The sequence below is a fragment of the Leptodactylus fuscus genome, chromosome 11 (assembly GCF_031893055.1).
Source record: "Leptodactylus fuscus isolate aLepFus1 chromosome 11, aLepFus1.hap2, whole genome shotgun sequence".
Taxonomy (NCBI): domain Eukaryota; kingdom Metazoa; phylum Chordata; class Amphibia; order Anura; family Leptodactylidae; genus Leptodactylus; species Leptodactylus fuscus.
The window spans coordinates 28,517,067-28,540,839 of record NC_134275.1 but is presented as its reverse complement, the minus strand read 5'-3'; the positions used below and the strand labels follow the sequence as shown (position 1 = coordinate 28,540,839).

The window sequence follows — 23,773 nt, the reverse complement described above, 5'->3', positions numbered from 1 at the left end:
GCATCATGGCAAATCTGCTGATTTGTAGGGATAGCGGATACACAATCAACATAAACGTCCTGGAAGAACACTTTCAGTTATTTAAAAAAAACAAAAAAAAAAAAAACCTCATTGTGTCCTTACCTCAAAGTTTAGGGCAAGGACATGTTGAGGTCTTTCTTTATGAAGCAGTTTTTGAAGCCAGAACCAGCTGTGGATCATAAAGGGTGTGGACCTACATAGGACAGATAGGACTTCTGATAGTCTCCTACATGCCATTGTTTGTTACGGTTTCATTGATACTCCATTTGGTTGAATCACCTTGTCTGTCATTTACAGATATTTGAAATGATGGATGCCAAAGCCAGGCAAGACTGTATTAAAGAAATCGACCTCCTAAAGGTAAGGCTGGCCGATAGTATCTTTAATTATTAATACAATTTTTGTTCTAGTACAGAATATGTCTAATGTGTATATGTATATGTATTACAATAACCCTTTCATTTCCCCTCTCAGTTTCAGTCTCCTCCAGCTAATAAATTATTAGTATTGTTCTTATTCTGTGGTCTCAGTAATGTCCTTAAAAAGCCTGAGCAAACCATTTTTACTTTTCTGCAGGGAAACCCCTGTGGCAAGTGACCTGTAATGTTTGTGTTGGCATGTTTTCCCTGAAGCAGCATAGCAGGGAATCAGTCCATCCATAGATAAGCAATAGAGCTGTTTACTAGAGCTACTTACTTACTGCATGTTCTGACCCAGCAGCAAGACTCGGCTAAAGGTTGAGAAAATCCCAAAGAATCCAGGAAAGTGGCGTCAAAACACCATTCTATAATATAATATAATTTATTAAATTATTTTGTCTCCTTTCTGTGAAATCCTGCACGGTTTATTCTTTCCCCTGTTTCTATATCGAGCTGCACACTGTTTTCACGAGGTGTAGTGGTATACAGGATGAGGCAGTTATATCTTGGGCATTATTAAACCTAGAAAGGTACTCTTGGTGCCATATGAAAGATGAAATCGTCATAACAAGATAAGATTTTGACTTGTAGGGCTATGTTCTCACGTAGGAATTTGGGTTTTATTTTTGAGGCGGATTTCAGCTAAAAAGTCAGGGCCAAATTCTGTCCAGAATCAGCATCTCATTGGTTTAAATGGGATTCAGTGAATGAAGTAGGACTCTGAAAAAAAATAAAGGTCCTACTCCATCTTGCCATGCATTCTGTGGCGATTCACTTGTAGAAGTCATGGCACGAGAAACTCAATTAATCAGCCCTGGGACTGACCAAAAAAAAAATGAAATCTAGGCTTTAAAAATTCCAGGGATATGATAAATTAATCTTGACTGTATATTCAGCTGATGATATCTCTGGAAATAATACAGGTGGAACTGTAATCTCATTTCATCTGAACCTCATTTTTCATATGACACCAAAGGCAATTATAATGTCTGAGCTATAAGTAATTGAAATAACCCTCCTCTAGCCTGAGCTGCTCTGCATTACACAAGAGCCCGTCCCTCCCATCTATTATAAATGTAAGTTCTTGTGAGCTTCTACATGCACATGAACAATACCATAGGATCATTTTATATAGCTCTGTATGTCTGTATGTACAGTAGATATATAGGTTTTACATAGGCATTTTAGGAGGATTTCTAAAACATTTTGTGAAAGCATCCACCTGAACAACCCCACCCATGTAACGGCCATATTCAATACTCTATACCGTTTCCAGCCCAAATATGTGTACTTACAGCAGACCCCAAAGAGTGCCAGCCGCTCAAACAGGACACACATATATGCTGCAGTGCAATATAGTAGCAGCAAAGGAAGTGAGATTTTTGCCAGAGCTCATCCACAAGCTGTTCAAAAAATTCTACATGGACATCGACATGTAGTGCAGATTTTTTTATGTGGATTTTTACTGAAAATCCCTCCCTCGGCAATGCATAGTGTCAAAAGTGTGGCCAATCCACGTCAGAATACTCATGCAAAGACATGCAGAATCCATGGCAGATCTGCAACTGATTTTTTTTTTCCCATACTGATGATTGTAACGATTTCTAAGCCTAATTCTATTGCGTGATATCTCGTAGGTAAATACTTCTCTTCTCAGGCACATCATCCTGATGTTTTTCCATAGACTGGCATGTCCAGCGTTTTAGCTCTCATGGGCTGAACGCAGGCGTGTGCTCTATGTGCATTTGTAAGTTCCAGCCGGTTTAAGATATATTTGACATAGCAGGATGGAATTTCCCAAATCTTCCTAATATTTTATAGGCAATAATCTCTCAGAAAGACATTTAGTGGCCTGTGGGCATTGCTTTGCTGAATATATATATTTTTGAAACATTTCACACTTGAAAATTTGCAAGTATGCTCAAAGCCAGGATCCCTGCGGAGAGAAAAAATGCCGTTTAAACACTCAAATCACAGCATCAAACAGCTCAAAATCTGGTGAGTCAGTCTGAGCAGTCACATTGCGTTGCGAATGAGCAGCGAGTGTATCTGTTTTACTGCCTGTAGGGCATTCCTTTCTAATGTGTACGCATTTATAAATTATGTCTGATACAAACCCTGAACGCACAGAAGTCAGCTTACAAGCAGCTCAACAAATCAAAAGTAACAATAATGTAAGTTTTAAGTAGGTTCCCGAGAAACCGTTTAATGCAGTACAAGGTCAGCAGTTTGTGGGCATATGGAGCAGGTGGAGGGCCCCTTGTCTACTGGTTTAACACATAATAGTCCAAGGTTACGATCCATATAATGGAAGGGAGAGAAGCAGCTTTGGTTTGTCTGTCAGCGTCCCGAGCTAGTGGTTTAAAGGAAAATTACTTGTCAAGTAAAGAGTTTAATTGTCCTTCTGTTAACTGACAGATCCCATCATGGAGGTGTTTTGTTGTTGAGTTTTTTTAAATTATTTTTTTACTATTATTATTATTATTATTTATTTTTATTTTATTTTATTTTTTTTTAATATCCATGAAGCATATTTTTTCTGTAGATAAATGTAGTTTATTTCATTTTATCGAAAATTTTCGGCTGAGGAGAGGCCCCACTATAGAGTTCTCCAAAACACATTTGTGATCAATGTTAATAGTCTCTCTGTAAATTTTTGCATTTTATAATTTTTCTAATGTTAGAAACATTGTATTATAAGAAAGTGCTGACCGTAATGTCACACTAAAACAAAAATTATAATAAATAAGAATTTACTAAATATAATAAACATACAAAATATGTCATATATAAAGTGTAATAAAATGGAATGTTAATGATAAACTGGAGTGCCCATTGTTGCGTGAGATATATACAATAAAGTTTGAGTGAAAGCTTTTTAAAGAGGGTTATCCAAGATTTAAAAAAAAATGCAATTAAGGCTGCGGTCACACCTGCTCAGATGAGCGTCCGGGATTCTGTCTCCCATTCCCATTTAAGCGGATTGAGTTTCCATTTTTTGGGTCTCCGAGTGGTTACCATCACAGGGATGAACCTGACGTAACTTGTTCACAACAGATTTTTCAATCCAAGTGTTTTCTGGTTCATGTGCTCATTCTGATTATGTTCCAACATCCCCTATTTAGATCCATTGTAACAGATCTGAGCCACACATCAAAGTGCTTTCCGCAAAAATAAACAAAAGCCAGAATACAACGCGATTGCATCAGTTGGATAGACTTTTCAAATAGGTGGTTTTTTTCAGAGACTTTTCACTGTAGAGCGGACTGGTAGTCTCCTTGGTCCATAACCTTGTGAGGACCTGGCCAATTTTACATTTTTGCATTTGTTGCCCTCCCTCATTCCAGAGGCCATATTATTTTATTCACAGAAAAGTCATATGAGGGCTTATTTTTATGGGACAGATTCAATTCATGGCACCATTTAACATTTCTATACAATATACTGGGAATCTTTAAAAAAAAAAAATCAGAAGGGGTGAAAAAAGGGGGTAAATGCAATTATCTGTAGTTTTTTTGTATTTAATAACATTAAAAAAAATTAACTTTGAAGCATAAAATTTTTTGGGTGCCATATTGTATTGGTTATATCACTTCTTATCCTTTTTTTTTTTTTTTTTTTTTTTTTTTTGAAGATGAAATGGTGAAAAGACGTCAATTCGACCATTTTGATTTTCCCCCCCAAAAGCTGTACTTCTTTTTCCAATAAAAGGACATTTTTCCATCCATACAAATTGCTGGCAGACCGGGTTGTTTTTTCTATTGCAAACCCTTGTGCCTGGAGAGGGGTTTCGGCCTTGCCATTTATGGGATGATACCCAGATTTTTTTATTTTATTTTTTTTTTCACCTCCCCTGACCTAATTAAAAAAATAACATTTTAGACTGCACAACCTGTTTAGGTTATTACTCGGTTTGCATCAGGTTACCTTCAGATGCGTTTCTTTCTGTCCTCAGATTCAGGTTCTGTTGTTCATGCCGTCTCTTTGTCTCTTGCCATGCAGCAATTGAACCACCCGAATATTATCAAGTATCTGGACTCATTTATTGAAGACAATGAGTTGAACATCGTTTTGGAGTTGGCAGATGCTGGAGATCTTTCTCAAATGATTAAAGTAAGGGGCAAAGATCTTTATTTTGCAGATGTAGAAGTATCAGACATATGTTTAGTGAATAGTTTCATGATAAAGGATATTTTTATGACTGTATTCATCAAAGAGCTGATAGGAAATTCTATAGTGTTTAGGAAAATGCTAATACAATTTTTTTTATTTATTTTTTGGTTTAAACAAGTTTTTTTATTAAATTTTACAAAGTATACAAAATCGATACAAACTTTAATGATACAATTTGTTCTCGCTCAGCAGTAAAATGTGTTTTTAGATTTGGAAAGTCTGCCTAAGGAACTGAGATTGGCCACTTTGCTGGGGCTGTAAAATTCCACAGTTTTCTTTTTTCCGCTGCATTTCTGCAATGGTGGATCTAGCTTAAACGGGATTTCTGAGATTTTTTTAGTTGATAACTTATCCTTAAAGAGGACCTTGCACCACCTCCACCCACTCCAGTTCTTAGAATCTGTTAATGGGCGCTGCTTCATTGATTCCAGGGCAGTTGGAATTTTTTCTCCAGCCCCCATCATTCACTAACATTGGTACTGTTAGTTTTGGTGCCTGATATACTGTTTAGGCTCTGTACTGTCAGGTGGGCAGGGTCAGGCAGGAGCAGAATGGGGAGGGGGTGTGATTCAGAGCTCCAATCAGAGGAGCACAGTGTCAGAACTCAGAATAACATCCCATTGTCCATTCCTGCCTTACAGTACAGAGTCTAAATAGTATATGGCTTTGGGCGAGGAGGTGAAAGACCATCTTCAGTTGAAAATCCTTTGGAGTCTGACACAGATCAGCTGTTTGAAGTGGCAGTGGTGTTCCCAGAGTGCTGATTCTCCTTCACAGGCCACATGACAGCACTCAGCTGCAGCTTCTTCATACACCTGACTCTCTAAAGGCCTGGGTGTCAAATTCTCTGTTCATCTTTAATTGATGAGATATTCAAAGGATAGAACTTAAATTATTCTGCCTGTTAAAAACCCTTTAACATATAAACTTTATAAATATAAACAACTTTATAATAAATCTTGTTAAAAATGTGTTTTCTCCTTTTTACATTATATAGTTTCTGTATCCAGCTTGCACTCAGAAGTCTATGGAGACAGGAAGAGGAAACTAGTATTATTATTTATTGCCTCATTTTGTTCATTGGTTGGGTTTGATCTTGAAGATCCAGCAGTGTTATAAGTGCTCTCACAGTGTAGCAGGATTATGTGTAGCAGGATTATGTGCATTTTCCACCTCTTTCCCTTCTCCATAGACTTCTGTGTAAAAAGTGACTGTCTGATAAGTGAAAAATGGAAACCTGTTTCTTTAATAAGATATTTTACAATGTTTTATACTTGGAGGAACACTTTAACAGTGTAGTAACATTAGCCATATTATTGCACATACAGTAGGTGTTACCCCTGTCATGGTGGTGCATATGTATTAGCCCCAGTCAAAGTTACAACCTTTACAATGGTAGCACCCATTGTCCATACACTAGTCCCCGTGACCAACCTTTTACCACAGTCCAGAGGATACACAGGAGCATCTGACCACAGAAAGTTCCATGTAACTCATCATTTTTGACTACCGAAAAAGATTAATGTAGGGTCAAAAGAGAACACAGCGGCTATCATTTGTCAAGTGCCGAATGGTTGCTCGGCCCAGCAGGAGTGGTCTGTGACCCTTTTCTGCCAAGACAAGCACAATTGCTCTTCTCCTATCGAGAAGTACTCTTCTGCTAGATGCCAGCAAAGCTGGAAGAAAGGCATGGGCAGGTTGCCAGGACAGACTTTCATTATCATGGCAACCTCACTGTTTTGTACATTCCTGGTTTTCCATACACTGTACTAGATACCGGATATATCTGAGAAGAGCGTTTTAAGCTTTTCCATATTGTGCAGAATATTTTATGATATCAGAATTTGCTTTGGGCAAATATTCCATTTGCCACAGTTTATGGTTCTGAGGCTCTAAATATGTTATTGAAGGTAATTAAGACGAGAGATGCTCATTACACTAAGACGGCGCCTCCACCTGTCAGGTTTTATTCTGTTCCACAGCATTGATTCTGAAGAGTGTGGGAAATGGGTTACCATACCTCCAAAGGCTTAGAAAGTTGTGAATCTGGTTCTGAAGAGCTTTATTTACAGCCTGTCCTCTGTTAAAATCATTTTCTACCATTCTTCTATGTATGCATTTCTGTGATATTTTACCTGAACATCTACAGCTTTATAACATAGATTGTTCTGCTGTTCTCATCATAGTATTTTAAGAAACAGAAGAGATTAATACCGGAGAGGACAGTATGGAAGTACTTTGTGCAGCTGTGCAGCGCTGTGGAACATATGCATTCCCGCCGGATCATGCACAGAGGTAATCTCACCATCCAGCCATGGCCTGTTCATCCTGTGGAGTAAACACCTAATCCTGCACTCCTGTACAGGAATCCAGCTGTCGTTTCATGAAGACTACTGTATAAAGCTGTGCTGTGTATCTAAGCAAGAAAAATAACCCAAATAATTCTATACATTAATAAAAAATACATGGCACATACAGTATTATAATAATCTATACATATATATGAAATTATTACGCATAATATGTATAGAAAGACTTATAGCTATATCTGTATGTGTCTGTCTATCTATCTATGTATGTGTGTATATATATATATATATATATATATATATATATGTATAATATATATATATATATATATATATATATATATATATATGTGTGTGTGCATGTATATGTCTATATATATATTTATATTACAGTATATTATAGCTGTAGTGTTAACCTAAACTTCTGCAATTCGTTAGATTAGTCAGAAGAAAACAAAGACATTTTGAAATTGAAAAAAATATTATTATTTTTTTTTTTTTTTTATTCCCCCCCCCCTCATTCCCCTGATTTTCTCACTGCAGTAGTTGCAATTGCATAAGTTCAGGTTAACTCTGCTACATCTCTCTATATAATGCACATGTATTCAGGTGATAATTGGGTCATATGATTCCAATATATTTCTAAAAATGCATAGTCAATGTATATATATATATATATATATATATATATATATATATATATATATATATATACCTTTAAAGAAAAAAATTTCACATTGTCTAGTAGGCACGATAGCCCAAAAATATGCACCTGAAAATCCCAAATATGCCCTTATCTATTAGTTGACAACTCAGAGAATGAGCCCTGTGCACTCTGCGGAGACCCTTATTACTAGTTTTTGTCAGTTAGTGCTCATAAACTCAGGGATGAGGGAATGTGGCATGTTTTGTTTCTTTAATAGAAGTTATAGGATAACTTATACCAGTGATGGCGAACCTTTTTGAGGCCGAGTGCCGAAACTGCAACCCAAAACCCAATAAACTATCGCGGAGTGCCAACACGGAAATTTAACCTTAAAACTCTGTGGATCCACAATTGCGGACCTACAAATTACAGAATGGGGCCTTACAGAGCTTGTACTGAAAGGTAAAGGTCTCTGCATTTGGTACTTTTGAACAATTAATGTTCACTATTTACAGCACACAGGATCTGTTTTATAGTGACCGGCAATGATATTACAGCCTGTACTAATATCACATCTACTATGCCCCACATTGGACCCCACACACAGTACAATCTGCCCCGCAGTGGCCCCCACACACAGTACAATCTGCCCCGCAGTGGCCCCTACACACAGTACAATCTGCCCCGCAGTGGCCCCCACACACAGTACAATCTGCCCCGCAGTGGCCCCCCACACACAGTACAATCTGCCCCGCAGTGGCCCCCACACACAATACAATCTGCCCCGCAGTGGCCCCCAAACACAGTACATTCTGCCCCGCAGTGGCCCCCACACACAGTACAATCTGCTCCGCAGTGGCCCACATGCACAGTACAATCTGCCCCATAGTGGCCCCCACACACAATACAATCTGCCCCGCAGTGGCACCCACGCACATTACAATCTGCTCCGAAGTGGTCCCCATGCACAGTACAATCTGCCCCGCAGTGGCCCCCACGCACAGTACAATCTGCCCCCCCAGCAGCCCCCACACCACACAGTACAACCTGCCCCGCAGTGACCCCCACAAGGATTATACCTGTATACTCCACACTAGCCCCCCCCTACTCACACAGCATGAAATGGTCCACAATAGTTCCCTTCCCTACACAGTACACACACAAATATACTTACCTGAAGAGCCGCCAGGCGTCCTTTCTCCTTTTCACTGCGGGTGCTGATGACTTACGTCATCACACTCGCGCCGATGCAGAGGTCACACTCTGCAGTCAGTGTACTACCCTGACCGCTTTCAGTTTGATGTGTATTTGCACAACCAGCTGAAAGCAGCGATCGCTCACTAACTGGGAATCCTGTACCGGATTCTTCGTTTGTGAGCGATCCGGGTGACCGTACGTGTGCCAGTAGATGGGGCTCTGTGTGTCATAGGTTCGCCATCACTGACTTATACCATATCACATTGTTATTCCTGTACATACTGTAAATTGACCATCCATAGAGAATGTACCTTTGCTCACACACCTGCTCATGGGTGGAGAGCGTGTACATGTTTATACCGCTTCCATACATACGATTTTACGGCTACATGATGGTTATTGGTCTTCATATAAGTATTGCATAAGTGATGACACCAAGGTTAAACATGTGGCATGTCATTGAAAAGTCTTTACCTGTAACCTTGTCGGCTGCCATAGGTGCCCCCGGCAATGACTGATGTCTGTTTTGACAACCTCTGCACAGTGTTGTACAGTAGCCACCAGGGCTGTGGAGTCCCTAGGCCAAACCATCAACTCTGACTCTTATATAGACTCTAACTCTTGTTCTGACTCCTTCATAAATGGCTGACAGCCACTAATACTGTATAGCCACTAAGTAGTCGGGTTCTATATGCATCTCATAGCACAAACACATAGACAAAAATGTAAAAAATAAAGACAAAGCAAAGGTCTAATACTGTTCCAGAGAAACTAATATATATATATATATATATATATATATATATATATATATATATATATATATATATTTTTATTTATTTTTTTTGTTTAATACGGGCTTGTCTTGCTATTCAGGCACTGAGGGGTAAACTAATGTATCACACCACTCATCTCTAGCACTGATCCGGTTAAGGAAAATCTTCCAGATTTCTGTCTCCCTTACATCTCGTCCTGTTACCTCTGTGAACGTTTTATTTCTTGCGGCCTTTGAAGCCCGGCTCTGATTGGACCTGATGAAACTGTCAGAGGATGATGTGTTTTGATTCCTTTATGAAAGTGTTGTCACATCACAGCTGTGAAGTGTAGAATACAAAGGCTTCGATCAGAGTTCTGGATTTGTGTTGTGTTTAGGGCATTGGGACACATGGCTTCACAGAGTCGGACGTGTTTTCTGTGAAAGTTATTTCAACACGATTGTGGTGCACAGAAAACGAAGAACGGCCTAGGATTTTATTAAAAGTTGCATCTTTTTTGTGTTATTGGGGACAACATTCTTGATCACTTTGGTTGCGTTTGAGTTGTTGTTAGCCCACTGTGTACTCAAAACTATCTGGCCATTCAGTTAATGTTTTTAACCTCACAGCCATATGTTCCCTATTTAGAGACAAAAACAAGGAAAACCCCAAACTTTTTTCCTCAAGTTGTGGGGTGTTTTGCAGCACTTTACAATATCTGTGCTATATAAGTAAGCAATCTAAATAAAAAAAAAATAAGCAACATGTTCTATTGTATTTTTTAGTTATGTAATAAATAACATTCATTTGTAGAAGGTGGAGTCCCCGTATAAGTTGGCTATAAACCTATAGGCTTGTGACTCCCATCGAGATGAGAATGGCAAACCAAAGTGAGTGGTCTGATACTGCTCATCATTTCACTTTCTCCAAATCATTTAGCTAAGAAATAACATAAGAGGACACAACAGACGTTGAATTTTTTTGTTATTCCCATTCCAAAACAGATTTCATTGAAACCCACGTGTTCTTATAATTGGTGTGTATACTGACATGGGCATTATGTCATTACACCTACATTCGAGTCATTCTCTAAGTGATTGACATTTTACTTTTTATCATCTAGCAATTTGTGTGGGCAAAACTTTGAGTTGTGCAAGTTTTTCTGTGAATTTAGACATCCTGAACATATGTTTAATGGATCAAACAAGGTGTATCTTATCTCATATTTCCTTGTTCACATTTTGCATTAGTAGGAGGGGGGTCTACCACCACCAAAACCTCTTCTAAACCTTTTAAATGCTCTAGAGGTTGATAGTGACTTTGTTAACATACCTTTATCATATTGAGTGTAATCCTGCTGTCAAGGAAACTTTTAACAAGCAAATTAGTTGTTTGGTGCCCCATGGATATGGCTGCACCAGTCAGAACACCGTTTTTGGCCTGTGCAAATAACTACCACCCACTCCACCTCCACTGACTCAAGCTCTTTGTATCTCCCAATATGTGCTTTTATCCCCGTTCCCATTTTTTCTCTAGCCCTGACCATCCCCAAACAGTCATAGCACACTCATGCACCAGAACCCCTGTGGAGCATAAAGGATGCGAAGAGTTGGCATTAATGGAGGTTGGAAGTGGTAAAGAAAAACCTTCAATGTTTTTGTTGGAGTTTGTGTGCTTAATATACATGGCCTAATAGGCTAACTGATGGAATTATGGTAATCTGGTGATTTTCTTTTACAACTGCCTCTTGAAGGGGACTGTTGGGGTCTTTGTGCAATGTTATGTTTGGTAATGTTATTGCAAACCTGTGGGTGAACTAGACCATCAAGAGACCGTAGATATTGTAGAACAATAAATTTTGTTACATTACATATATTAATGTCTTATTTTTTCCTTCACAGATATAAAGCCCGCTAATGTTTTTATTACGGCTACTGGAGTTGTGAAATTAGGAGACCTTGGGCTTGGTCGGTTCTTCAGTTCCAAAACCACCGCGGCACATTCCTTGGGTACAGTATTTTTACATATATATATATATATATATATATATATATATATATATATATATATATATATATATATATATATATATTCTAAGAGTCTTGCAATATGAGAACTAAAAACTGATGACATGAAATAGATCTTGCAGAGCCCCGCGAGTATACATGTACCGTAATCCACATGCTATGGTGTTTATAATGTATAACATTATATGTTATACGTCCAAACTGCTGGTTCTTCATCATTTTAGAGTTGACCTTACAATTGTACTGTGTGATTTACTGTTTCAATGAGATCTTAGCAGTTCCTAGTATTTGGACTGCGCACATCTAGATGTGAATACATCTTCAGACAGGGCACTGCTGCCTCTTTATGTATAGATGTCTGTCTGCACATGATGTTGGATAAATATTTGTACAAAATAAAAAAAAAAAAAAACATCAAGCCCTATTAAGATCATGTCAGGCGGAATGAGCCCAAAATATGATAGTGTCCACTTAATGATGAGATGTCCTGCGACGGCTGCACTTATTATATTAATGAGAAGGAACTGGGATTCCACAAGTCACAGTCCCTATATCCCAAGCACATCAGTCAGAGCAGTAATCCAGACAGATATAGAAGGGGTAACTCCTTGATGCCTGTGTAGCTAAGCCGAGGTCTACAACAATGCACATATATAGTAACAAAACCCTACATATAAGGACTACACAGAAATTATGTATGACCAAAATGACTAACAATAATAGGTATAGAGTGGCATGTTCAGGATTTTATTAGCAGGGATTTGCAATCCTATACTGCCTAGTGCGGCCCCCTCTCTTCTGCTGCCTGTTTTTCCTACCTGCTGTCATTGCAACAGTCGGGGGAAGAACAATAGAAAACGTGATTCTTCCAATTTCCTCTTATTTTCTGTAGAAAAGAAGCTAGGCCATTAATTTTAGATAGGCATGGATCCAGTTGTTGGTTGACCCATAGAACAGCTGTTTTCCTGACCTGCTCCCACCAAAGTTTACATGCCAGGCATTGCTCACTCACTATCATTTTTAGTCGTGTTGGTACTGCATCAGTCTTGAATGAAATACCAATGTTGTGCTAATGCTATGGCTTCTAAATGTAGGGCAAGTGAACAGTACAGCTCCCGCCATGTAATAAAATCTAAAACTGCATCCCAGTAAAACAGCTGTTTTACTGGGATGCAGAGAGTCAGACCCTCACCCATCTCAAATTGGTGGCCTGTTCTAGTAAGTCAGGGACTGGTGATGGTCAGCGCTGTTTTCACTTCAGTGGGAGCACTAGAAATAGCAGAGTGCTGTACATCTCACAAACTCCCATTGAAGTGAAGGGGAGTTGCGGCCACCACCGTGCCACTTACAATTCAGCCTCAGTACAAATCTGGAGCAGGACAAAGGTCCTCCTGAGCTCACATTGTGGGACAACCCCTGAAAAGATAAATTGTTGTTGTCACACGCAACTTGAGTTGTGTTTTATGATGACAGAATTGCCAACCATAGGGCCAAAAATCTGAACATGCTTGAATTTTTTTTAGATCAACGTTGTCACAGTTGAGGGTCGCAGAAATAATCCCACTTAGTCATTACATGTAATGTTGCAATGTGACATTGCGATCTTCATGCCTCATGATATGTAGCACTAACCTTACTTTCATACAATACCTAGGGCTAAATTGGTTAGTAGATCAGTATAATGTTTAGATTATTTAGTGCATTTATTGTTTTGTTTTTTTTTTTGTTTTTTTATATTGGCTATGGTTTATTATTATATGTTTGGCGTGACAGGTTTGCCTCTTCACCTCAGTTAACACATTTTGCATTAGGTTTTTCTTTTCTAGAGGTTGTGGGTGTTAGATGCAAAAATCCACCTCTGCCAATATCAGCATGTGATGGAAACAAATTAATCATTTTGTAATGGCAATATGGCATCTAGAACCGTGGCTTACAGTCATTTAATTACCCTAGAAAAGATCATAATGCCCCATAGGGAGTAATTATGTGCCGGTAAGCTGTGAACCACTCTTGGAGTACATAGGGATACATGTGTTGTGTCGGGCTTATCTGTCGTCAGTTCGGTGTCGCCTGCCCCTCTGGTTACATGTTCGACAGTGGTAGCATGCAGACATTTGTCCATCATATGTGCTAATCCTTCTCATAAATATGGATGTTATTGGACTAATGAGCGTCGGCCTTGTCAGGCAGTTCTTTCTTCACTGATCCCACACACATCTCTAGAAGCTCAGCCTCCCCCAGACTTGGATCAGTGAGCATGGAGTCCCCCCATAAATCGGCCTCCCATGGGCTCTCCCATTATACCTAGGTTTTTTTCTTTTTTTAATATCCTTTCCTGGAGATGTAACATTTGTTCTGCCACAGCAGTATTGTGCTTTGACCACTATTATTTGCTTGGTTGGATCTGACATTTGTTTTCCTATACATAACACGGTCAGTTTGCTCCTGTGTATAATGATGATGTAGAAGGCAGAATAGCAATGTAGTGATGACAAATGTGTATTCTGCTATATGATGTTTACTAGGAGGGAGGAAATATTTCAAGGCTCTTTCATTTTACTCTTTCACTCAGCAGCATTTATGGCCATTTGAACATATAAGCAAATATTAAACGTCGCTGACTATTATATTATGGGCTATAACGTTTTTTTTTTTTTTTTTTAATTCTTTGTTTGCAGTGGGAACACCTTATTACATGTCCCCAGAGAGGATACATGAAAATGGCTACAATTTCAAGTCCGATATTTGGTCCTTGGGGTGCCTGTTATATGAAGTGAGTATTTCCAATGTAAATAATTAAAAACTGCTAAAACTTTTTACAATACATGTTTTTTTTCCACACTTGAATATCAAAATGGGAAGAAAATAAAAATGTTTTTCTAACAGAATATATGCTTTAGCCTTAAAAGTAATCTTTTGTATGTTTTTGGGTCAGGGGGTGTTTGGTGACCATTTTCGAAAATATTTTACTAGCCTATCTAACTTTCTTTTTAATAGAAAACAGGCTGTAAAATTCTCAGTAGCAACCCTCTAACTGACGCTAGGTTCACACTAGCGTTCGGGTCTCCACTCTCAGCTTTCCGTCTTCTGCTGGCAGAAGACAGAAAGCTGTCAGAGCGGGTCCGGCCACGAGCGACGGTGAGCGTTTTATGCTCTCCGCCGCAAAACCGTTTTTTTTTAAAACCAGACACAGAGTACTGCATGTCTGACTATGTGTCCGATTTTAAAAAACCGGTTTCGCGGCGGAGAGCATAAAACGCTCACGGCCGGACATCTTTCAAACCCAGTCAAATGATTAGGAATGAAAGAGTCCTGCAGCTTTCCGTCTCCTGCCTCTGTTTTGTGCAGGAAACAGAAACCTGCAGAACGGAGACCGGGCGCAGATGTGAACGAGCCCTGAGCTGTTACTAGGGAAAGTCCATACACATTTGTATTGTGAATAGGCAGAGCTGAAGCATTCAACAAAGGTGGGATAGACAAAATGGTTGAATATCTGGTTTTATGCCACAGTCGGGAATGTGATCTCTCAAGCTCTCTTAATGCCCGTAGTTCAATCTTGAGAACATGTGAGAAAGCTTTCTTGTAATTCCAGACTCATTTTCCTAGGTGATATAAAACTGGAGATAAAGCCATTAGAAGTGACTATTCGCCTTTGGTAAAGGCTACAGCTCTACATGCTGCATTAAGTACAGGTACAGACAGAATTACTACGTTGCTAATGAGAACTTTACCGTCAATTTTCTATTAAAAGGAAGTTAGGCTAAAAAGTATATTACAAAAATATTCCTCTCACACCTCCTACCACAATAGCAAAAAAAAAAAAAAAGTGAGTTTTGACCAAAATATTGCATTATTACTAAAGATTAGTGATGCCTTTACTGGTATTTGCTTTGCCAAATAACTTTTTCCTTATTTATTGTAACTTGAGCTTTGGTCCTTGACACAATTGAGAATGCAGGTCATTCTTGTGCACAACTAGTATAATAGGTGGATTTTAATATAATGGCATGTAATTTGCATTTGGTGCCAAACAACTACAAATGACACCTCGTTGTACATAACTGATCCCACCCATAGTAGGAAGCTACACTCTGGAACAAGGCCTTCTGATCTGAGTGAAGTACTGTTCACACTAGGAGAAGAGAAACATAGATGAGCACATGCCATTATTTTTCTGCCCCTGTCTCGGTAGCAATAACATTAACTCACCGAGCAGCTTCTTAAAGTGACTTTTGTTACCCCGTTTTCTTCACAACAGGAGGCCATCCAACAACAACATAGACACAATTTTTATTCCCATTTATTGGATCGGAGATCTTATAATAGGCTGATGTTTGCATGTTAAATGCTATATGGCTGTAAGTCAGATCCAGATGGCGGTGCACAAGCCATGCAGCTGTTACACTTAATTGCACCTAACACATTTCATGACTAATCTGTTTGTACAACACTCAGCTTCCACCTATAAAGAGCTCTCATCTGTTACCGATGGGGAATAGAAACAAGCTTCTATGGATTCCTGTTCAGCAGCACTAAGTTGGATTTGTGCCGAATGTGATTGTATGTATAATTGTGAATGAGCCGACGTCCACTCCAACTATACCATGTCCAAAGATCAACTTGGGTCACTGCCTAAAAAAAAAAAAAAAACCTATACTCAACTCATTGATTCCCCTCAAAACTGTGGGTTTCTGCACGTAACAGTTTTTTTTGGGTTTTTTTGAGCGGAACGCAGATGTGAACCTAGCCTTATATATAGAAAAGTACTACGGAAAAGTACTAGCCTTATACTTTTCTATATATAAGGCTAGGTTCACATCTGCGTTCCGCTTAAAAAAAAAAAACTGTTACCTGCGGAAACCCATGGACCCCATAAACTATAATGGGGTCCACGTGGTTTCCGCCTGCAAAGGGTGAAAAATTTGGAGAGGGGAACAGAATCCCAATGCTGGTGTGAGCCCAGCCTAACATATATTGAAGTGAATGAGTATTTACAATTATAAAACTAGTATTCTTAAAGGTGCAGGTGAATATAAGAAACTTCTTATTAAACAAGTATGATTCCCTCTCCATATACTGTATTAGGCTATTTTCCTTCTCTGTCTGTTTGTTTACATAAAGTCTGTCTCTGTACATTACACACAACTCTTTGGAGGGGGTGGTGGAGGCTGCTAAAGAGGTTGTCTAGAGATTAGTAATTTACCTTCTTGTCCTGGGTTATTGCAGATGATGCATAGGTTCCAGGCTTGTCACAACCCACAGGCCATGTAATCTGAAGTGGTGTTAAACCTCTGGGGTCACTTCACCTCTGGGCCTAATAGCGGTCCCTAAATAATAGGCCTAAAAGCCAGTCCCCGTAGCATAGGTAATTACCTATGAGATCAGTGGAGGACGGGGCAGAGCGACCTGTAGTTGATCTGGGGGTCATGATGTGGCCGGAACCCCCAGGTCCATCATCTGTAATGATTTGGGATTATTAATCCTTGGACAACCCCTTTAATTGATTTATTGCCTCATTCTGTGCAGTGTTAGAGACTTTCTTGAAACATATCAGTGTTAGGGTGCATTCACACTACGTATACGGCAGCTTATTCTGAACGTAAAACACGTTCAGAATAAGCGGTGTATAAAGCAGTTCCATTCATTTCTATGGGAGCCGGCATACGAGCGCTCCCCATAGAAATGAATGGGCTGCTTTTTTCACTACGAGCTGTCCCATTGAAGTGAATGGGAAGTGCACATATAGCATGTTCACACTGCCAGTCATTCAGTGACACTACTGGACGCCTAAGCTAGAAAGAGTAGAGAATTGGTGACTTATCTTTTCCCACAACTATATATTAGACAGCCCCTCCTGATCTATAAGGTAATGTCTGCAGATTGGGATACAATATCATGGTGACGGGTTCCCTTTAAATCAAATTGAAGTCAATGCAGACATTTGATGTCAAAATTGTAGAAGGAATTTAGTTAGTGATTTTCCTGCTATTCAGTTGCTGCTTATAAGACAATATATGATGGTGCAGGTTGCCGTACAATCATTGCTCAGCCTTCTTATGCTACATTGGACTTCTAAGCGGCATTTACTGGGTTAATCGTCTGCAGTGTCTGAACAGAGCAATGCTTCCCTTTTGCTCTCCTTCACTTTAATAGACATTATTACATTTCCCTGTCATTCCCACTAGCTCCACGGCCAGTCGGAAATTTTAATAGCACCCCCCACTCCTTAGCATGACATCTTATCTCAGATTTTGGGGGAGTCTGTCATTTAGATAAATCAGCTGAAATAAAAATAAGTTTTCCCTTGTCTTGCTACAAGCGATGCCTTTATTGGCCTTAACAAGGCGGGCAGTGAACGACAAAAACACAGCAATTCCTAATTTCCCTTAACCAGCCGCCTGAGTGGTGGGCCCATTTACGTTTGGGTATCTGGCCGTTCAGCTGTAATTGTTCTAATCAAAATGTCAAAATGTAGCCCCGATCCTGCATGGCCCGCACTTATTAGGGAGCCTCGCAGAATGCCTGAAGTCTCTATCTCCTCCACTCTAAATACTGCGCCATCCCAGTCACAATTTATGAGGCTTTTCCTCTCTGAGGTTTAGGTCACTGTGTTCAGCTGGATCAAAGTAAATGCAAGACCGACTATTTGTGACTTGAGTTCATCTTGCAGCCTGGGCAAACTTGGGATCTTTGTAATGTAAAAGCACAACCGCTGACCATGGCGCTACTTGGTGGTGTGATATGAATTAACCCATTCATTTCCATTTGGGGGGGGGGGGGGTCATTAGATAAACGAGAAAGTTGAACTATACACACATCTATATGCACGTCTATAGTCTTTTATACTGATTGTTGATGGAATGTAGAATAGTTATATCAAGACTGATTATAGTCTAGTCCTTGAAGACGCATTGTGTCTTAATCTCCCACATGAGTGAGCACACAGACATATATAAATGGAAAATGAGATGGCATGTGAAAAACCACATGGTTCACCCGGTCTGCCCTTATCCTACGTCTTGCAATACTCCAGACACTCTCCATGACCCTGGCCCTCCTTAAATCCTATGTGGCACTATTAAAATTTGGCACAACCTATTCCAGTCTGCAGCCAAAGCTCTTCAAGATTAGGATAATATGCAGAGTATACAAGAGGATTCATCCGGTCTAGTCATTTAATCTGCCACTCATTCAGCACCTTCTGCAGATATGGATATGATGCCGGTGGATGACATGAGGGTATTCCCATGGCTGAGAGGTACAGGCATAGCTGAGCCAAGTTCACTTGGAACGACAGTGTTATCTGTTGTTTTGCAGGTTGTTTGGCACAAGATCTCTGCAGTGTAATGTTGAGATGTCCTGTCTCATATACATTCAAATTAGTTTTAATTTAGGGAACATTGGATGTATCAAGATGTTGGTGGACACCTTTACTTTACCTGTGTGAACCTGGAATGGTGCAGTGCAAAATCCAAAGAAGTCAAAGTGCATAACAATTGCAGCAGTTTTGTCTTGGATCCTCAAGGTGCTATGGCATATATTCGCAATAGAGTGTAACATGTATTGGTGGGATAATACTTTAAGGGGGAAGTCTAATTAACATAAACTTCAAATATCATAAGATACATGTGTAATAGTGATGAGCCAACGGCGTTCAATAGAATTGATATTCGATCGAATATCAGACTGCTCGAGCTATTCGATTGCAATCGAATACCACGAGGCAAACGCACTAAAAATTCATATCCCCTCCCACCTTCCCTGGCGCTTTTTTTGCACCAATAACTGTGCAGGGGAGGTGGGACAGGAACTACGACAATGGAGGCATCGAAAAAAAAAAAATCAGAAAAAGTAATTGGCTGCCGAAATCAGATGACCTCCACTTTTTACGAATGGTCGATTTCAGATTCAGTTCATATGAAACTGTGAACTATGTGACTGTGAGACAGGGATAGATGTACAGGCAGGGTTAGCAAGGGGTTACCTTTATTTAGGTGGGAATGTCACTCACACAGCTGTTTGGGGCTCTATCTCGTTGGGATCCCTGTCAGCTAGCGATATGCGGGAGATTACTTTTTCACATAGGAATGCATTGACCAGCGTTGATTGGCCGAATGCCATACAATGTACAGCATTCGGCCAATCAACGCTGGTTCTGTCGGAGGAGGCGGAGTCTAAGATCGGTCCACAGCAGTCTCCATTGTGGTCCAATCTCAGATGTAGCAGGGCCGGCCGTGTACTGAGTTCTGCAACACCCGAGATGTAGAAAAGCCGGCCGTGCGCTGATCTCTACTACATCGGAGATGTAGCAGAGCCGGCTGTGCGCTGAGCTCTGCTACAACCGAGATGTAGCAGAGCTGGCTGTGCGCTGAGCACTGCTACACCTGAGATGGAGCAGGGTTCAGCGCACACTCAGCTCTGCTGCATCTCAGATTATAGACTATAATGGGGTTCGATATTCGTTCGAATAGTCAAATATTGAGGGGCTATTCGAAACGAATATTGAATCTCGAATATTTCACTGTTCGCTCATCTCTAATGTGTAACAATCATATTGGAGTCTGATCATTCTGGATATATTAGTGGGGGTCCGAGCTCAAACCTTAGAAAGCTTGAAAACCCCTTTACACTGTTTCAGTTTTTAGACTGTTAGACTGTGTTTAGACTTAGACTATTTGAGATTTTCAGAAACCTAAGCGCTGTCTTCTGCTCTGAGTGCTCTCTTACAGCCTTGTGCATACACTCTTGATGTGGGAATCTAGAGGTTTGTGATCACATACCAGTACGATCATATAAAATAATATATAGTGAATATACGTCATTAAAATTCTGGTAAATTTCTAAGTGTTTCTTAAGTGTATTGGTTATTGAGAAAGCTGGCTGACAACCAATCTGGGGGCTTTCACTCAGCTGTCCACATGCAGGAAATCTCTGCTCATTCATCCCATAACATCTCTTGTATCTCAGTATGGAGCGTTGACTTTCAGTAGTCTGGGAAAGCTGGGTAGGAATATGTGTTGAAGCCATATTGTCTAGCATGTTGATTGTCACCCACATATTCCACAAAACAGCAGTGGTATTTAGAGTCTTGCTTTTCCAAATTTAATGAAATCTCCCAAAAACATTTCCAAAACTTTTTTTTTTTTTTTTAATAAATTAGACTTAACTTTTGTCCTGGCAGATAAGGATTAGCCCTGTAGCATTGGACACAGTTAACAAGCTGCATCAGTATCTGCCTTGGTGCTTTCTGCTGTGATCCTTGCCCTCCCTTTACTTATGCGCATATTTGGCTCCGATCTAATGGAGGATATATAGAAGAATAGCAATGGCAATGCTGAAGGGCACTATACCACCCTCTTGTGTTCAGAGGTGGATCTGCAGCTGCTATAAAACTTGCTGTGTACACAGCCTTGGGATTGATCTCACTTGGATTGCTGAGGTGGAATCAGGACGATATTGACGTTGGCCCCCTGACAGATCCATAATTTGGAGGCTTTTCTATTTTTCCCCCCATTATTTACCCTGTTAAGATTGAGTCGTATAGCTGCACAATAGCCAGCTCTTATACTTATCCAAACGCTCTGCGTATAGTTTGTACTTTGTGAATAATTCAGTGGAGTTTTTCAGTGTGTGTCACTAATGGTGTTTGTGGACGTGAAATGATTTTCTTTCCTTCTCTTGTCACAATAGGGGTTTAATGTCTGTCATGGAAGGACACTCATTGTGCATTGTATCCATGTCACATTGCATAGTAATGAACAGAATATCTAACCTAAGGACGTAAGGGCAGAATAATTATCAAATAATCCCTTATTAAAATCCTAACGAGAGGCATTAAACATCAGCCAAGAAAAGGGCCCGAAACAAGCTGAGCAGCGCACGCCGCTCCCAGCAAAACAGGATAATATCAACAATTACCCAGTATAAGCTCATTAGGATGGGCCGCAGAATGGCTCGGAGCTGGGGGGTGACAGTGAAGGACAGTGACAAGGAGCTCTCCAATCACATAATGGTTTAATAAGCAGCTGGGACACAGTGAGGGGTCGGACACAGTGGGAACATGCTCCTGCTTGCGTACTCAACCTGGAGGTGAGATTAACCCTTACTGGGCTGCCAGGACGCAGAAGGTAGATGGGATATAAAAACCTTGTAGATCTATATATTACAATGGAATACATCAAATATTACCGGGCATTCCCTACTAATTTATTTTGTTTGGTGACGTCGCAGAAAATCTCACATTTGTCATATACTTGCATGATGGCAGGTACATAATAATATGGACAACAAAAATTATGTATTTTCGATGCGCCCATTTACCCCTCTCCAACAACACACTGGTATTCCATTATTCTTGTAATAGGCTGAGCCCGCACATTGCGGAAATGCAGAGATTTTGGCCTTTGCAGAAAAAATAAAAAATGTTGCATTTTACAGTCCCATTAAAGTGAATGAGGTTTTATTTAAGCTTATCCTCACGTTGCATAAAGGCCGAGGCCCCACAGACCGGAAACGCCGTGATTTGCCCGCAGCAGAGACGCTGTGGGAAAAATCGCAGCGTTGTACAGTACAGGAAAAGTGGATGGGATTCATGCAAATCCCATGCGCACTTTGCAGAAAAGATCGCAGCGCGGACACGTTTGCAGCATGTCAATTATATCTACGGAAACGCCGGCAGCTTTCCCGTAGATATAATGTTAAGAGAAAGTCCGCAGAAGAAAACTGTGAACTTTCTCTTAAACGCAATGCGTTCACGCCGTGGTTCTTCCCGCAGTGCTTTAGTGCTGCGGATACGGCCCGTGGGGCCTCAACCTAAATGTCGCCTATTTTTTCCCCTTATCTAAAAATGCTGCAAAAAGACAGCGTGTCAATGTATTGTGGAAATTTTATGGCAGGTTTTTTTTTTTTTTTTTTTGCTGCATTACTGCAATGTGTGGTGTTAGCCTCAGGCTATGGTAATGGTCGCAGATTCCATCTAAAGTCACATGTAATAAAGTTGTGCAAACAAATTTTTGGTCTGACGAAGTCATGGAGACCCCATTATAGTCAATAGGATCAATAGGGTTGTGTTGTTTTGCATCATTAGATGAAACCCTTTTTTACAGTTTAGTCAATTCTTCTACAATGAACTAGAAGAATGGATCACTATGAACGCACCCTTCTCTACCAATTTTCAGACTGGCATGCAAAAATCCTTCCCGAAAAAGCTACAATTGGACATCCAGTCATATCCCATGAAGACAGCCCTTGATCATTTGCCCTGTTATAGAGCAAGGTCTTCCCCTTGGGGCCCCATCTATGAGTCACAACAAAGAGGCAGTTTGAGTTTTTCCATTGCAGACTCACGCCAACCACACATTAGCGTACATGGTCGGCCATTAATCTAAATGACTTCCATTTAATATAGTTCATTATATAACAGACGCTACTGGAGAAATGCTTGGCAGGTTGTTGCTTCCCCACAGGTAAAGCAGCAGCGTGCGGCGGTGTCAGGACAGGGACCTGGGCATGTCAGCAGATCTAAGGAGTTATCCCTGACTGTAGCAATCCCTTTAAAATGTAGAGATGATGAATTATATGGTGGTCATTCAGGATCTCCGTAGTGATAATAACTCTTATAGAACTTTGCTCTAAACTCAGAGTGGACCCCCTTGTGATGTTGTTAGTGGACTTATTCCAGAAGACCTGCATCCTCACTACAACACTACACCCCTGATAAGCCCTAATGGGACATATGGACAGGGCTGGGATGGTTTTATGAGACGACCTGGAAGTGACAACCCCACAGCTGATGATCCAAGGAACGCAAGAGATTTGGGACAATAATATTCTAGCTTACAGGAAGGATTGTCGTTTGTAGCAGTTCTGTCTGTAAGAGGAGATGTTAGAGGCTGCAAGTACATACACTAATGTACATTATGTATATAGATCCCTATGTGCTTATCTCTGTTGCAGGGACACAGTCTTACATGTAAGCGTGGTCCTGGAAATGTGTACCTACACATCACATGGTGTATATACTTGTAAAGTATATAGTTACCTCCTGCTGCTTTCCTGGGCACTATAGACCCATCTGTCATATGGGAGGACTCCAGAACGTGATGGCTGGGTGGGATGGTACCTTTAATCCAGGCCTAGAAGCTTCACGAGTGTGTGTACATGTCAGGTTATAAATCATAGATTCACTGTGGACTTACCATCGAGTCCAGACAGTGGTTATATATAT

The 23,773-nt window shown here is 40.1% G+C and overlaps 1 protein-coding gene across 2 annotated transcripts in view; it reads left to right on the top strand.

The window, feature by feature from the left end:
* NEK6 (NIMA related kinase 6) overlaps positions 1 to 23,773 on the top strand; it is a 131,075-nt gene that overhangs the window by 93,550 nt on the left and 13,752 nt on the right. For both annotated transcript variants that reach the window (XM_075259391.1, XM_075259390.1), the window contains 5 exons: positions 319 to 381; positions 4,443 to 4,553; positions 6,800 to 6,908; positions 11,422 to 11,529; positions 14,226 to 14,320. In XM_075259391.1, coding sequence (XP_075115492.1) covers positions 319 to 381; positions 4,443 to 4,553; positions 6,800 to 6,908; positions 11,422 to 11,529; positions 14,226 to 14,320 — 486 coding nt within the window. The remainder of the gene's footprint in view (positions 1 to 318; positions 382 to 4,442; positions 4,554 to 6,799; positions 6,909 to 11,421; positions 11,530 to 14,225; positions 14,321 to 23,773) is intronic.